The sequence below is a fragment of the Varroa destructor genome, unplaced genomic scaffold, assembly GCF_002443255.2.
Source record: "Varroa destructor unplaced genomic scaffold, Vdes_3.0 BEIS01000002.1, whole genome shotgun sequence".
Classification (NCBI taxonomy): domain Eukaryota; kingdom Metazoa; phylum Arthropoda; class Arachnida; order Mesostigmata; family Varroidae; genus Varroa; species Varroa destructor.
The window spans coordinates 57730532-57747126 of record NW_019211455.1 but is presented as its reverse complement, the minus strand read 5'-3'; the positions used below and the strand labels follow the sequence as shown (position 1 = coordinate 57747126).

General features: G+C 42.7%; 1 protein-coding gene across 5 annotated transcripts in view; it reads right to left on the bottom strand.

Annotated features, from left to right (window-relative positions):
- Tusp (WD40 superfamily protein Tusp) overlaps positions 1-16595 on the bottom strand; it is a 222533-nt gene that overhangs the window by 22752 nt on the left and 183186 nt on the right. For all 5 annotated transcript variants that reach the window (XM_086981968.1, XM_022792449.2, XM_086981969.1 and 2 more), the window contains exons 3-4: positions 8703-8831; positions 7410-7571 (exon numbers count right to left, since the gene is read on the bottom strand). In XM_086981968.1, coding sequence (XP_086838094.1) covers positions 7410-7571; positions 8703-8831 — 291 coding nt within the window. The remainder of the gene's footprint in view (positions 1-7409; positions 7572-8702; positions 8832-16595) is intronic.

Below are 16595 nucleotides of genomic sequence, written 5' to 3'. Positions count from 1 at the left end.
AATTTTTTTTAATTTAAAACTAATATTAAATATAGGGGTACAAATGTTCTAGTGCTACCGTCGGCGTCGGACGCTACTGACTTCCGAATTAATAGCAATCATATAGGAAGAAGCCCAAATGAGTGATTATCAAAGCCGTACGAAGAAAGAGATGCCCTTATTCCGTTTTGTATACAGGACCGATTCACTTGCCCTAGTGTGAATTAATGGAGCCCCACTCTTCGAAGCATTAATAACGAAAACGATGTTATTAGAGTATGTCCACAGCTTGACGAATCATTTTCACCTGCTAACTAGCACGCCCCAGGTCGATTAGCCCAAAACAGCTTGCCCAATGTATTAATAGCGGTGTCAACATCCTTTCCTTATGTACCTTTTCACAGTCGCAGATAGCCTCCGTTCCTTAGACCGGGCCAGATTAAAAAATCGTCGTTAAGAATGTAAAGGGCATTATTCATGCGTACATTAATTCTGAATGAAAAGGAACCGATGTCTATGATGTATAAGTGTGTAACATGGCACGTTCAGTGTTCATGTAAGACCGACACGCGGTTATTGTTTACGCTGAAGATCGAATCCTTATATTATGCTAAACGTACTATAACATAATCAAATACTTACGACTGAATTGATGAACTCTTCCTTTGCCATAGGCTATGCCGTCTGACTTACATATTAAACCCACACTATGTAACGACGCGAAGACGCTAGTCATTACGACCGATACTCCAAAACCCTCGCTCTAGTCTTTCTGGCTCGTGTCTCGTGATGACTTAAGCGAAGAGTTTGATATTTCTTATTCTGCGCTGGAAAACAGTGCGTGCGCACCCCATGACACATACAGCCCTAGCGCTGTCCAGTATCAAGATAAGCGATATATGTATGCCCGCACAAACAGATAGATAGGTACACATCCATTATATATGGGCAGGAAAACACCGCGGAACGTGCTGGTATGGTCAGACAGATAACAGCCACAGCAAGAATACGGTCTTCGAGGGACATATGACTATGTATATATGGATGCATACTGCTTGGTGCAGATTCGTATACACCGCACGTATTCCCCCCATAAAGGCGTTCGCGCACACAGAGACCCGGGTGGCCAAAGACTCACGTAAGACTGGAAGGCTCGGTATAGTTCCGGTTCCAGTGCTGAGCGTGAATTGAAAAACGGTAATGATTAACACCGCCTGAAACCAGGTTATTGTCTAAATGATCAGTCTATCGTAGACGTTGTAGACCAAGATACAGCTAGAAAATAAGGCAGAAACGGATCGAAAATAGATTGAAATGTAGAGAGTGTGATTCAGCAATTGTTTCAAAGAACTAGGACAGAGATAGATGGCTGTTTCTTAAAGGACCAGTTGGTCAGGAAGGTGAAAAAACATGCTCCGTACGGGAAACACATTTAAAACCAATTGCCACTAAAAAGCTGAATTTTATTTGCAATCTCTTACGAAAAAATTTCTAGTAATTTCGAATGAGGAAGAGAGTTGCTGCGTCCTATGAGTATTCGGACGAGCCGCTAGTGCCTGTTCGAAACAAGGCAAGGAAATCGTATCTCGACGCAGGAATTTCAACTAAAATTACCAATTAGTTTATTATTCCGTGTCATTTTACCCTGTCCGTCCTGACAATAATAGACGATACGAAGCGCTAATAAAACACTTCTTCCTTACGATTTCACTTCCACATGATTCCAAGTAGCTAAGCTTAGCTCTTTAAACCAGCGCTATCACCGTTAAAAAACAAAAAAACTACATGCTGTGTGTTCTATATTCATATGGGTACTTCAGGCGGTTTTTTTGCCATTAATTTGTCATACAAATAGTGAAAATGTGCTAGCTCGTTATAATAGCTTAAGTGATAAAAATTAGTTAGGTGTGTAAACAATTTTCGAACACGTATATTTATCCGTTTGTAATTGTAAATTGTGACCGTGATTGGGGCTTAGAATAGCACTCATCCCTACATCAATAGTTTGTATATTGAAATCGGGCGCAATTCGTGTATTCATGCCAAATAAGGATTTCGGTTTGGTGTTTTAAATGGCTAGACTTATATTGTATAGGAATTTAGCTCTGTCCTCGCGAAGCATATTTTTCTTGATGTTGAATAATATTTGAATACTGATTGACAAAACACCACACCATACAATAACGAAAATATCCTGTGAAATTTGTAATTAAGTTTTGTATTGACAAAGCCCCGGGCAACATATGCCGCATATTTATAATTATAATAGTAATAATAGTAATATGTGTAGGCAGTATCTGGCCCCACTGAGAATCGATACGGTCCTGTTGCTCCAGGCTTCTCTGTGAGTTTGGGTATAGATACATACGCCATACGTATGGAACCCCATAGACTGCTGTTCATGGGTGAAGAACAGGACGCCATAGCAGTGCTTTCTAGCAAACGTAAAATTTGAAATATCTAGCCTTTACGGAAAGGCCATTCCTTCTTCTGCGTTCAGCATTCGTGCCATTCTCATATTCTCGTTAATGATAGAGTCAGTTATGGCAATAGTCTCACATTTACAATAAAAGCATTGCCTTAGCAAAAAAAAAGCGAATTTTTGTGTACATGAAACGAGTGAAGAGAACAAGTGAATGAAAGGCGACCGAGAGGAACACACGGGACCACAGACAGCAACGCGGCGACGTTTTACTCCATAGTCGACCCCTCATGGAATAGTCGGATTGTAGGTTGACTACTACTGCACAACGAACGGTAGATATTTCTTGAGCTATCAACTCCTCCTCTTTGCTCCATCCCATGGCGTCTCCCGCGTTCTTCTCCCGATGACAGGTTTCTATCTAGAAAAAAAGACGGCATGGACAGAGATAACAAACGGAGAGCAAAAAACTGTATTGTCCCTAAAATGGATTTTTGCTTCTTCCTCCAGGGATTCCAACTTTGCCATCAATTCCCGTAGCCCCTTTGAGTAACGGAACGAAGGTGCTCTCCGTCTCGTTCTGTTTCTATATCTTTGGTTGTGTCGTTTTTAGCGGGGCGTTGTCTTCATTTGAGACGTCGTTCTCTGATCCTCCTCGTGCTCTATCGCTCGTCTTATTCATTGGGAATAGTGCTACGCAGATGGGTCTCGTGACAGTGACGCATAGATAAATACGTGTATGCATATATAGCTTTGGAGCCAATTTATGACATTAATCCTGTCAATAGGCGTCTATACGTCAGTATTTGTACGCTGATCGCAATCGCTTTTCCAATATAGCGGCCCTATTTTCATCCACGATATTCATTTTAATGACCGATTCAACAAACAAAAAAAAATAGTTGACTGGTAGTAGTGAAGTCATCAGTCTTACGAGGTGAAATGTATTATTAATGACTATAATCTTGATAATATCCGTCTTGTTTAATTACGTAAGATATAAACAGCCTCTGCATTCGAAAAAGTCTCTACAATGACCACAGTCGGTCATCAATTTTTTTCATTGTTGATGAGTTCGGCAATTGACTTGATGTTTAGCACTAAGGCTCGGAACAACTAGCCATTTGGCATTGTTTCTTCTCCTTTAGCGGTAGACACTTTTACATTTAGTGGACACGGTCGGGCACTGATACATGGGCCTGCTAAAGTGATTCCTAGGTCTGCATCTATATTAGTAGCTGCAGAGTGCTTGATCCTCAATAGATTGCAAGAAGCAACTGCGACATCGACGCTAGCAACTCGCCGTTGAGCGTCGCGAAAGCTTAGAGGATTTTCGTATGAGAGTATTACGTTGTTCATCTTGTTACGTTGCATCTGAATGATTCTCATGGAAATCTAATTATACTTTAAAATGACGCATCGTAGACCAGTCTCCTACAACGTTGCCTCTTTATTTTCAAGCTCTTTATTCTGTGCAAAAATGTCTGTCTGTATTTTAGTTGTGCGCCAAAGTATTATTACTAGAATAAGTATATACAAACGATACAGTTTTTCCCTCTCTGGCAACATCAACTCGACATTCTACGCAAATTGTATACACACAGGGACGGTATATACATACGTGTGCGTGCCGTCAAACTTTATTTAATGGGCTGCTTACTATGTCTGTTTGTAAACTTATGTATATATATATATATATTCTGGAGCGAAATAGAGGTTTATGCGTTATCGAAGAATGAGTCAACAGACAGGCACCATTGGCACGAAACCCCTATCTGGAGCCAAAGACGTTTAATGGACTTTATGTGAACGTTTAAAAGGCTCTCGGGCTCCTTTGCAGGATTTTTCTTTGTCCATCAGTTATCCAACTTCCCTCTATAGCGTGCCGACTTATGGACTGATCCTGCAATGATTAGTGTTCACGAACCCTAAAAAAGCGGTGACTGAAGGATGGCAAGGTTCCCTTATTTCCAAAGAGGCTTCCGCTGCGTGCGTTAGCTTAGCAGCAACTTCATTGTCCTCATCTTGAGCTTTGTTCGTTCACTGTACGCCAAAGCTTGGTCAATACCGAGTAGTAGAAAGAAGAAAACCTCGCACCCTGTTTGGTACGTGCCTTCTTAACATATATACGATTTTGATCTTATATGGCCTCGCCGACCCCTATTCCACTCTCTTCCCAACTAGTAACTGTGTGCTTGGCTCTTGGCTGCTATCGAACTTGACTAGGGCACTGTTGAACCCTCTAGCCTTTCTATTTCGTTAGGCAAGGCTTGGTTTATAAAGCAGGTTATGCACAATTCGTTGATGTTCATTATACTAGCACAGTGCGCCAGCCCGGCCCCACAATGGGCCGTCATTGTGTAACGCGATACGATGTCCTATTTCGACTTCCAACTGTCCTTTCTTATTACCTAGAAATATCATAGCTCACAGTAACAATAATATAACTATCGGTGGTGACGATAGCGGGAACAAATGCGTATTCGTTTTAGTCCCGTCTAGTCGACATGTTTTTATTCAGTTCCCGCTGAAGATCGAAGTGCCAGGTCTTTCCCTTTTGACCTTGCACTGTCGCTAGGCCCCCAGTAAGGCAGCAGTATTACGTAGAACTTTTTACCTTTTGTCCATGCCAATGTCTACCATCAACAACTTGTTCTTACATATGTCAAACCCCTTGTTAGTATTCCTTTTTCTACCTACGTAAGTACTACCTGAGAAAATCTATTTGATCCACATTGTTATCATAGCGCACCCTTGTAATCGATATGTTCTCGTACAACACGGAGCTGTTCTAAATTTGCCCATAAAGGGCTGCATGTCGCCTGGTACGGAGTGCTTGCCAATGATAGACAGGATGAAGAAACAGACTCTTCTCCATAGCTTGGATGTCGAGAGAATAAAGCCCATATAAGAAACGATGCCGATTTCTAGAGAACGGAGAGGGTGAGGTGTTCGATAAACGGGTGGGGTCGAGCCCAACGTTGTTATGAGCTTAACAGCTGAAGCTTGCCAAACTAATTTTAAATCTTTTTGTTCCACGACATTTCTTTTCGTATGCAGCGCGATGTTTACGCGTCTAAGGGGTCCACCTAATTGTTAGAAGCGGATAGATTGAAAACGAGGCTGGCTATAATACTTGCACAGTTGTCAAAATGAGACATCTTTACAAAGAGAAACTTGGATCAAAACATGATAATGAATATAAACTAAGACTGTGAACTTCTAAGTAAGTTATAGCATTTGCAGGCACGTTCGCATTTTTATTATCGAGGTAGCTTTGTTGCGCTCTTCTAGAAATGCGTTCACACTCGCCCTCGTATAACTTCCCAGTTTCTGTAGTCGATATCAGTAGGTCTGTCTTATGCTGGTGTGGGGACAAGTTGTTAAAGGTCAAATTCAATACGGGTGTCATAGAGATATACTCATCCCGTTTCTGTTTTCGGACAAATTATAATCCCCATTTTCATATCCTACTCTTGTTCAGTATCGATTGCTACGAATACCCGTTAGCATGCATTCTATTTAGCTGAACAGAGATTTATCATTGGGTTCATCCATCGCTATAATAGCCATGGGGCAGGTAGGCGTCAACAGCAGACCTGATAATTTATCCTGGAGCCACCCTCTTGCCATATCGCTTGCGTTGTAGTCGGCTCCTGCCCCGTACATTCCGTACGATATCCAAACGCCATCAGCCCTATCAACCGCGAGCTGTACTTCGTCATTTGGGTAAGTTGGGTCGACTGGCGGTTTGTTGAGCCTACTTAGTGAGGCACAGCGATAGTTGGTTGGAGATTACACTGAGGCAAGACGGGAACGGCGGAACTCTCGAAAGCTGCATTATCCGGGATGGCGAGATGTGAACCAACCAAGCACTCGAAGAGAGCACGCCTGCTCATCCGGTTACTCGTTCACTCGAGTCGAATCAATTGGCGTTAGTGACTGAGTCCGTTGGTAGAACCGCGAACTGCCAAATCGATCTCGCCATGCTATCAACTGCTAGCGGCAATAGATACCCATAGGGTCATCTCTGACCGTCTCCGCCTTTTTGACTCCTTCTCCACATCTTGGACGCCTACCTTTATAACGTCCCGCCTTTTTTTTTTGCCGCTGTCGACTTCCATGGTGTTCCTTATACATCAATATCAGCATCAAGCCATCACATCCTATCATGGCGTCATTTCTGTGTCCGATCACCGGCAGCACGGCCACAACAATCGTGACCATGACCAACTTCATACGCATTACGTACTTCTTTGGAGCAATTCTCAGTCGTCTTCTCTTCTTCATTTGGATCACGTACATATACCTTTGCTCAGGGGGATGTGGTGCAACCCTTTCGGACGAGCAATAGGGTCCCAGAGTCCGAATGGGATAAAATCACTAGGCGTACAGAGGGCGAAAAAATCTTTGTCAGGCAGTTGCCAGTAGTAGAACCGCGGGCTGGCAGAAGAGCTCCCGCAACGAAGAAAATTTGCTTGGACGTATGACATGCTTTATATATGGCTGCTCCATTTTTTTTCGTTTTGTGCTCCTGTCGGTCAGTTCCTCTGTCAGCTCGTACGTATCCGCCAGTATAAGTTCGATGGCGGGTCTAGAGGCCTGCGTACTGCCTATACCTGACAGACTCATAATATGCACCGGGACCGGTAACGCACGCGTTCCACATAACGAGGTTGAAGAGGTATAAATTTCGTTACTTCTCGTCCGCTTACAACCCTTCTAGTTCACGAATATCAGTTATAGATCCCACAATGTGGACACTGAAATAATATGAATTTTGTAAAAATTCATTAAGCCTAACTGATCTAAGCTATAAAGAGAACACTACGGTTTTTCCGGTAGTTTGTACATCCCCTTTCCGTAATTGCTGTAATGACTTGAGCTTAATTATAATTTCCACATGCCCGATAAAATCACATATATATATATATCGTAGTATGAGAAATTCTAGACGTCAAATCGTTGTCGGATTATATTCGTTCAAATTCGACTTAGGTGGCCCTACCTGTTGATCGTCTGGTGCCCAAACTCCACACGAAATTGTGGCGTCGAGGTTGAGCATTGATGACCAATATCGTTGGCCAGCCACCGATCCAACTAATACGAATCCGTCCTGGTAGCATATAAGCGCCATACGACCGTCGTGCGACCAAGCAAAGTCCGTTACCTACGAGTTACAGAAAATTATTTCAATGTTAGAATGACCACCACATGATCAGTTGTTGACAATGATGACACAGACGCTATTTCCTGTTTACATTCAGGCAGCTTGTTAAAATAATCCAACCCTTATGCGAACATTTATATATACTGCTTAAACCGGCCATACCTTTTACAGTCGGCATTAACAGCTTTGGGTAAACTCAAACTGAGGAAACACGCATAAATTAGTTTGGCATTTTTACTATGATGATAAGATTCATTGTAATTGTTATTAGAGATAAATTATCACCAAATGAAAAGAGCCAATAGGTCTGCTGATATCTATTCTCAATGAGGCGAGTTGTTTTTAAACAATTATCACTAACAGGTACGAATATATTAATAAGATCAACTATTTGGTGTCAAGTGATCCTAACACGCAGATGCAATGCGCTATATTTTCGCAGTTGTACGAAAAAGTTTCGTTCACATCCTTCTTCGGTCAATCACGCGATAGCTGGGCCGAAAAGGAGGTGTGACCGCAGGGAGTGTGGAAGGTATTAAGGGAAAAGGAGCCCTCTTAGGCTGCGGCTAACCAACACGGGTGACAAGCCAAGAAAAAGGAGCGGATGACGAGCCTGTAGTACGATTGAATAGAAAAACTCGGCTGTTAAAGGAAGGAGAATTACACAAATAAAAGTGAAAAAATTCAGTTTGATCTGAACAACGAAAAGTTTTTGTCGATATATTTAAGAGCATCCGAAGACGCGAAGTAAACGCTAAGAACTTCTCAACAAATATTAGTCAACACTGAGTATGTAATGCAATACATTCCAGCCTTAGGAATACAATGGCCTTTCCGGCATTTTTTACTCATTAAAAAGTAAGTCATGAGAAGGTTATTGCTTGCATAAAATGTACAGAATTTAACCCTTCGATGCAGGGTTATCTATAAGCTCCCAAATAGGATCACAGGCACTTTGAATATTCATAACCGCTATATATATATATATATATATATATGTATGTATATATATGTATGTATATATATATGTATGTATATATATATGTATATATATATATATGTACATATGTATATGCATATGGATACAGAATTGAATACGCTAGTCAGTGATCGTGGCATCGACGAATCTACCTGTGTGTTTCGATCGTTGATGAGCTCAATGGACCACCGACCCTCGTACTTGATCCACACAAAGATGATTCCGCTGCTGTCGCACGACGCCAATTTCTGATACGGCTCGTTCCATTTTACCAATGTCACCTGTTAAGAGTATAAGAGTAGAGAGATACGTTACTGAAATATTGTCGCAGACCCTAACTACATACTGTTAAAACCAAAGATAGTGATAATTGACATTATAGTTATTTTACCGATTACATCGTATAGGCACATTTGATTAACATACAGAATAATGGCTGAGCGTGAAGCTTTTATTTCCTTTTGTGACAGTAGATTTTCGTTTACTGCGATGATGAATCTCATGAAGTGATATTAGGCACATGATACATTAAGGTGTGAGCCTAGGATTGAGTTCTTGCGAGATCTTGAATCGGCCCCAATTAGAAACGATCACGATCATCAGTCACTACATGTGTGAGTATCCGGTCTGCGTTTCGTACTGATACAAACGTTCAAGATGAATAAAAACGACCTAGGCAAATATTTGTCGTACAGCAGAGAACCGTTCACAGTCTGATGCGCAGCGGATACGGACACGGCGAGAGGTCCTGGCGCCGACATTTACGAAATAGAATAAAACTGTCGCATTGGAGTCTGGGACAATAGATAGCAGGTTATTAGACGATACGCCCGCACATTGTATGGGCGTGAATTCTTTGGATGATTCTCAAACGTCTATTGAATTTGGCGGTTTGAAGATAAGGAACACCGATCCATCTATGTACAGACGGCGCATGTACTGTCAACAAGACCCGTGCAACCGTCCGCCTTCAATTTATTTAATTGTTAGAATATAGCAAAAAAATTACCAACAGCCGCCAATAGCCTCATAGAAAGCGAACGCAAATGACAAGCGGGCGCAAGGTGCTACGTGGGCTAAACGCCGGCCAATTAAAAAACTTCTGCGGCCTCTGAGAGAAAAAATCGATAAGCCGAGCTACGTCCGATGTGGCAGAAAGCGTTATCCATATAGTTGGCTTCGACCATCCAGATCTGCTCTGTCTGCTGGACAGCAGGATGCTGTTTTCAGACGACGTGAAGGAATGGAGATATTTCTACTGCTAGCGCTACTTTTGCTGCTAAACGAACAGCCAACAAAACAACAGAAAACCTGACATCCTTCCCTCCCGTACGAGAGACCGTCGTATGCGGACGTGTGTTCCTCTAATAGAAACGATTTCTTATAGACGCCTTTGAAAGAAAAGGATAACAATGCCACACTGCTGCAAAGTAGTACTCAAATGTTAAATAGAACGGAAAAATGGAAGACACACTATTCTATGAAAGATAGAAAGAGAGATTTGGCTGGCCTGCTTTGCTTACGGCAGGCCTGTCGGCGTTATTTTTCTGCTGCTCTGAAGTCGACTAAATTAAATTTGCGCGCGTACACACTTACACATTCACTCGTGAGTACGCGCAGGTCAAAACGATGAAGGCACGCAGAATGAATGAATGAATGAAGGGATGCCCGTCTGTGTGAATGAATGGCAGCGGCTGCGCTAACGGCTAAGCAATGACGGACTCTACGTGCGCTGCGTAATTCTGCTTCCTGTGCCCTTTTCTTGCTATCACGTTTGCCCAGCTTTTCCACCTTTCTTGCAGAGATCCCTTTTGTGCACTTTGTAGTGCTGCTTGCATCATCTCTTTCATCTAAAACCTATTAATTCTCATGATCTGTTCGTCAGACAGACCGCCGTAGAACGGGCCCGCGTCCCCCTTATTTCGAGAGTCACAGTTTTCTCCTCTTTTTATAATGAAACTTAAATATAACACATCATTCTTGTACAGATATGTAGGATACGGTTCCATATATTATTGAACTTGTTTTGGTATCCAACGCCGGTGTAAATGGCTGTAAGGCCACCATCGCCACAGAGACGATAACAGTAAGATAATTGTTTCTCGTTGGTTCCCATTATTATTGTATACTTTTATTCTAGCTACTTTCTTAAAAGCCGTCGCCTGTAGGACTACTACGTGAAAAATGGTTTTGCTCTCTTTGGGCTATTAGTCTTTGGAGAGATATCCCAAGCTTCTGTGCTTGAGTTGGGTATGAGATCGCTTGATTGCTGACTGTCGAACGAGGCCATGTTTATATTGTGTAGTCACATATATCGCTGGTAATGAACAAGTTGGATTAAGTTTTGAGGTTCTTTTCTAGAAACTATATTAGAACGTTATTATGTCTTAGTACTAGATCGGTTTGCGTACTTGCGTAGTTCATCTATGTAATTGCAAAGTAGGTAGTCCAAGAGGGTCGCAAAACTTCTCGTGCGAGGCATAAAATCTCATTTGAAATTGCGTAGGCAATACGGTTAGTTATTAGTCGAAGGGGGACTAGCAGAATTTATGTGTGATGAATTTTACCCAGTTCGTTACTCGACCACTTAACCTCTTCACAACCCACAGCTCCACGCAGCCCCATTCGTCGTTTTATGACGGCGCCCACGTGCGACTGTGTCGAAATATTCGACATCGCGTGTTTCGCTCTTTTTATAATGAAACTTAAATATAACACATAATTCTTGTACAGATATGTAGCCTACGGTTCCATATATTATTGAATACGATAAATATCACTTGTGTCCTCTAGCCTAGCCCCCTCGCAATATCAAACATGAAAAGCCATTACGGCAATGGCAACGCAAGGTAGCTTCCACCGGTTTGACATCAATTACTAGCCAACATAAATTGGCTTTGTAATTAGTTACGAAGTACTTAGCAATTGATTTTATCAACGTGGTTAACTCCAAAAGCTATCATCAATATTTATAACTTGAAATAACATAACTAGTTTACGTTAAATGAGAACAGCTTGTTTCTCAGTGGGCCGACACATTTCCCCTCAATAATATGCTTCCTGGATTTAGTGCTACGATCTGGTTAAGCAATACATTACTGCCCATACAAATATGCATGCAGCTTACTGAGAAACCTACATCATACATCGACATACACAAAAAGAAGCTCCGTCTGCACCCCGTAAATAGGCGCCAAGACCAAGCCGGACGTCGTTTCTAGAAATCCACTTCAGACGCTTTTTCTTTGCATAGCGACTAAAGGAACGTTTTTTTACGGTTTAGATCCGCTCGGTTCTTGTCGCGCATTTTCCCCTTTTATTGCACCTTTAGACCGTTAGCTTCTCAATTAGTGGTTGTCTCAGACCGATGTTATGTCCTGCCGACGCCGTTTAGGCCCTCGGCCTATACATATATACGAAAACATTCAGCCATATAAGGGAACTTTGTCATCAAGGGCTTACCCATAGGTGCAGCAGCCAGCTAAGTCTGTAACTTAGCACTTCAGGGCTGTGGCTGCTATAGATGACGCATCCATTCCCACTGGCAGCCATGCGGTTGTTGTACATACAATTAAGCAGGCAGCCGCGCCCTTTATTCCTGGTGCGAGACAGCTTCAACAAAAATTATTGTGAATCCGCCATGACTCAGTGAGAAATAAAGAGACTCGTAATACCTCTATGAGGCTAAAGAAAATTATACACAAACGCCGACCGTCTCTTGATGAATGAACGAGCCGTTTAACGGTAGATTTGCCTCACGAACGGTTTCCGAGTTATTCGGACAAAAAAAGCGCCTGAGAGCCGCCGTCGACAGTGACAAAGTGGGGCAGGCGATAAGACGAAGACCTAACCCTAATACCCTAAAGACCACAAGAAATCTTCAGACATATCGACTGTGGTCCATGGGCAATATAAGCTGATTATATTGAAGTCTCATACGCCGAGAGGCAGATCTATGGTGCCATAAGAAACATGAGGCTTTCCACACGCATACGTTGCCTTCGTAAACCGTTTCCGCTGTTTGCGTTTATGTCATCGAAACGTTGCGATCATCATCTAAGGGCTGTAATTGAGGCGTTACTTGAGTCAAATAATAATAATTGCCACTTATTCAGAAGTTTTACTTTGCAAATGAAACTTACGCGGCTATGTTTCATGCTCATGCTGACTATAATGTTGCGCAACTCCCCGTCTTCATAGTGTACCCAGTGTCAAGTAGTGCTTGTCGCTAATCAAATCAAGGTTTGCAGTGATGGCCCTATTTCTACATGGAGAGGTCGCCTGACACTGACTAAAAAGTGGGTGCTTCAGCGTATGATGAGTAAAACTCTTCTGAATGGCAGAAGTCTCCTTTTTCTATGCAACAGAGTACATCTCAGGACGAGTTTTTTCTGTTTGAAACAACGTATACTGTCGGGCCGATGATAATACCAGACGACGAAGGTACAAAACGACACAACGGTGACAAATTTGTTCTAGGTTTTCTTACCATTCCCAGCGCCCGCTCCCCTTTGATCTGCCCGGTCATTGCTCACTATGCAAAGGCACTCTCGCCGCTGCTGATGCTGCAGCTTGGGTTGACTTGGCGAGTTACTATCTCGAGAGAATGACGTCGACTCCGGTTCAGAAATGCAGCGACGTAGGCTGTGTCATTGGAGAGGGGAAGAGCAGTACCGCCTATTATTCGTTTCTCACTACTAGCGGGTAGAAGTATTTGTGAAAACGACGATTTGGCGATTCCTCTGCGTTCCAGCGATGCGACGAGATGGCGAAATGCGGTGCCACGGCCCCCACAAGAAGAACGTCTCGGATGAGAGGTTCATGACAAAAAAAAAGGAGCCGATGAAACGGACGGGCAGAAAGAGAGGTTTTAGACGGTAACAAGAGAAACGAACAAACGAGTACCCTGAATAATGAAAAGAGAAAATCCGTCACAAATACTGTAAAAGGATAACGCCAAAGGAAGATCATTAACGTTTGTCTGTAGCTAGAAGAAAAGGAAAAAAAAACGACAGTTCCTCTTCTTTTTTCGTCTGGCTACGTAAAAAGTGAGCAAGGTATCTACGTGTTATTTCTGTAATAGTTTTTACCGAATGAAAAAGCTTCTTTTTTGCTTGACCTACTATCCGACACATCCGCTAAAAGGCAGTTACGGGAAAGGGGCTTCCGCGGTTTATCAAATCGAACTGCTCCCGGTGGAAAATCAGCAGTTGCCGCTGAGCAATTTGCCAGTACTTTGAAGACTGTCATCTAACCCCACAGATAACTGCGCGAAAGGTCGGATGGAGCAATTTTGAGAGCTTCAACTCTCGACTGAGCAGACTAAATTTGGAAGGGGGAACGGATCCTAAAGTACGATTTACCATACCCTAATTCTGACTCCAGACGGAGATACAGAAAAGGGGCATGACTACAGTTCCTAAAAGAATCAGTTAGCCCTAAAATCGAACGTAAACTGGTAGCTTGAACCTCCACAGAGGTATGGTTGTATAATAGAAATATAAATGTCAGTAAGCACATGGAGCAAAGACGATAGGTATTGTTGAATGTATCGATACCCTCGGCAGTAACCGAAAGCAACAGAGAAGGCTCACAAAAAAGATCATCGTTCATTTTGGCAGCACTAAATTCTATTCACCTATTGTATCTAAATTGAATCAATCCAAGTTTCTCGCCAGAATTTCTTGGCAGACAAGCCATTGCTTCACCACCGCCAATCACGGAACACTATATTTCTTTCATTCGCCATCTACCTTTTGCGGTTCATTATAGACCCATACTAGAAGAGGACCTCAGTAACCCGCAGAGTGCTCAGATTGTCCTGTCGACTCTTCGCCCAGTTCTGCTTCTTTGTGCATACGTATATATATGTACATATACATTAGCTGGAATTCGAAAATATAAAGGCAAGCCGAAACGTTTACCCGCTTTTTTGCGCTTAACGATAAAATGAGAATGAGATGGCTGGAGGAAGGAAGAGATATAGAGCGGTGATAAGTAAGCGGCCGGAACTCAGATACTTTGGAAGGGTGGATATGAACGCTGAGTGACAAAGTTATAACAAGGAATACGGCTGATAGTGTTTACCCAGTTTGCAGACAACGCCCTCCCCCTGCGCTCGTCTAGACTAGGTCGAGAGGCAGCTTTACCAGTTTGCAGTTCTCTTTCTGAGGGTGATGCTGAGCAATGCTGCTTTGAGTAAGGTTGTGTAAAGAACGAAGGCATCGAATGTATCGAACCTAAACACTCTATTGGTCGCAGGCGGCTGTGTATAGTGGCACGCACGATAGCGAGCGTGGATGTGTATCTACCTATATAACAGGAACACACGCGTGCAGCCGATACAACAACATGCGTCATTATAAAAGTCGCACGCTTGAAGTAGGAGCCGTGGGATGATACTGCCGTTGTTGTTTCGGCAGCGGTCAGACTGAGCCAAGATGACTCGGGATGCGAGTGAAGTAAAAGGCCGACCCTGCCATATTCTACCCAGTGGTTATATTGCTATATGTGCACTTTGCTGGTCTCACTAACTAGCAAGGTAAATAGATATATACGTCTGTATATGTATCAATTGCATCGATGTTAGCCGACACCCCCCGTCCAATAACACTGGCGATCCCGCCAGCCGCTGGTATCCTGGCTGCTCTATCAGCAGCGATATCGGCCTCCGCCGTTGGGCCATCGGTAAGCACCTATCGTTTTCGATCTTATACCACCTAATGGACATGTATGTGCTTGGACGGTTTGATGACTGCTGCTGAAAGCAGCTCGGAGCTGTTTGGCTTTCGGCTGCGTACCGACGGATCTTCATTCCCCCTCGTCGTGCACAACGCTCTTTCTTTTCTTTTCAAGGCGAGTATACACAGTTCGCTCTTTGGCTGGCGGTAAGCCTATTTATAGTTACTTATATTGTCAGGCGACTATATTTCTTCATGCGGGAAGAATATAGAAAAATGTAACGAAAACAGACAAGAGGCAAATAAGCCTACATATAGATCTATCTGGTGGTAGCGGCGGCCTCGTCTGCTAGCGATTTATAAACACATAGCGCTTGGCGGAAAATTCAAAACACTGTAGGTGCACACAAAATGACGATTCTGAATAAATGTTCGTTGGGATTCAGTAGCTTCAGATTGTACCGTGGAACTTCAAGCCGTGCCAACAACGAGGCGACGAAAGCACTTTATTAATGTACATTGTTTCGATTATCCCATTTTCGTACATCTTTTAAGATTATTCTTTGAAAAACCCACGTGCTTTTTCTGCGTAAGCATTAAGGAATACATTTAAAGCTCTCAGTCATCAGTCAGTGAATTCTGTTGTACGCACTAACAGGTTTTAGTCCCAATTCCTCTGGCGATTTTAGGTATAAATGAAGCTCTATTTTGCTTTGAAGGTCACCTTCTTTTTGATGCTTCTTTTAATGATGATCCTCTCTCACGAAAGTCAAAGCGAAGTCGAGTTCCCTTCGGCAGAGTCGTGATATTCTTCCTGCATAGTACTTCACACATTTTGTTTCAAATATATCGCCTAATGCTTTGTCTGCCAGCTATACCATCAAAAAAGCAGAAGTGCGAACCGCCCCAGCTCCTAGTCTTCGAAATATCACTCTATCAGATACCATTCACTTCCCCCGAGAAGATGTGGCATGAACGTCAAAAGAAGATATTTCACCTTGTAAGAAGGTGCCTGGCCCCTTTTACGGCCATCAATAATGATAACAACGCCGTATGGATCAGCCTAGTACTACGAAAGCCCCTAGTGCCGTGTTTGGCGGGGCAGCCAGCCAGATCTCCACCTGAGTGAGGTGCTGCCAGATGAAGTTTTTGCTTGAAAAAGCGCGCGACCGAGAGGAGTCACAATATATTTTATATCGTATATACCGGCGTAAGGCATCTTACACATTGTATTGAAGATGCATTAGTTCTTTTGTTGAAGTCTTTTAGGTGAAATAGAGGTTAGGAAGTAAGTTCATGGAAGAACCTAATATAGGCTTTATGGAGGTAACCAGTTGGCTTTAAACACATATTCGTGAATGGCAC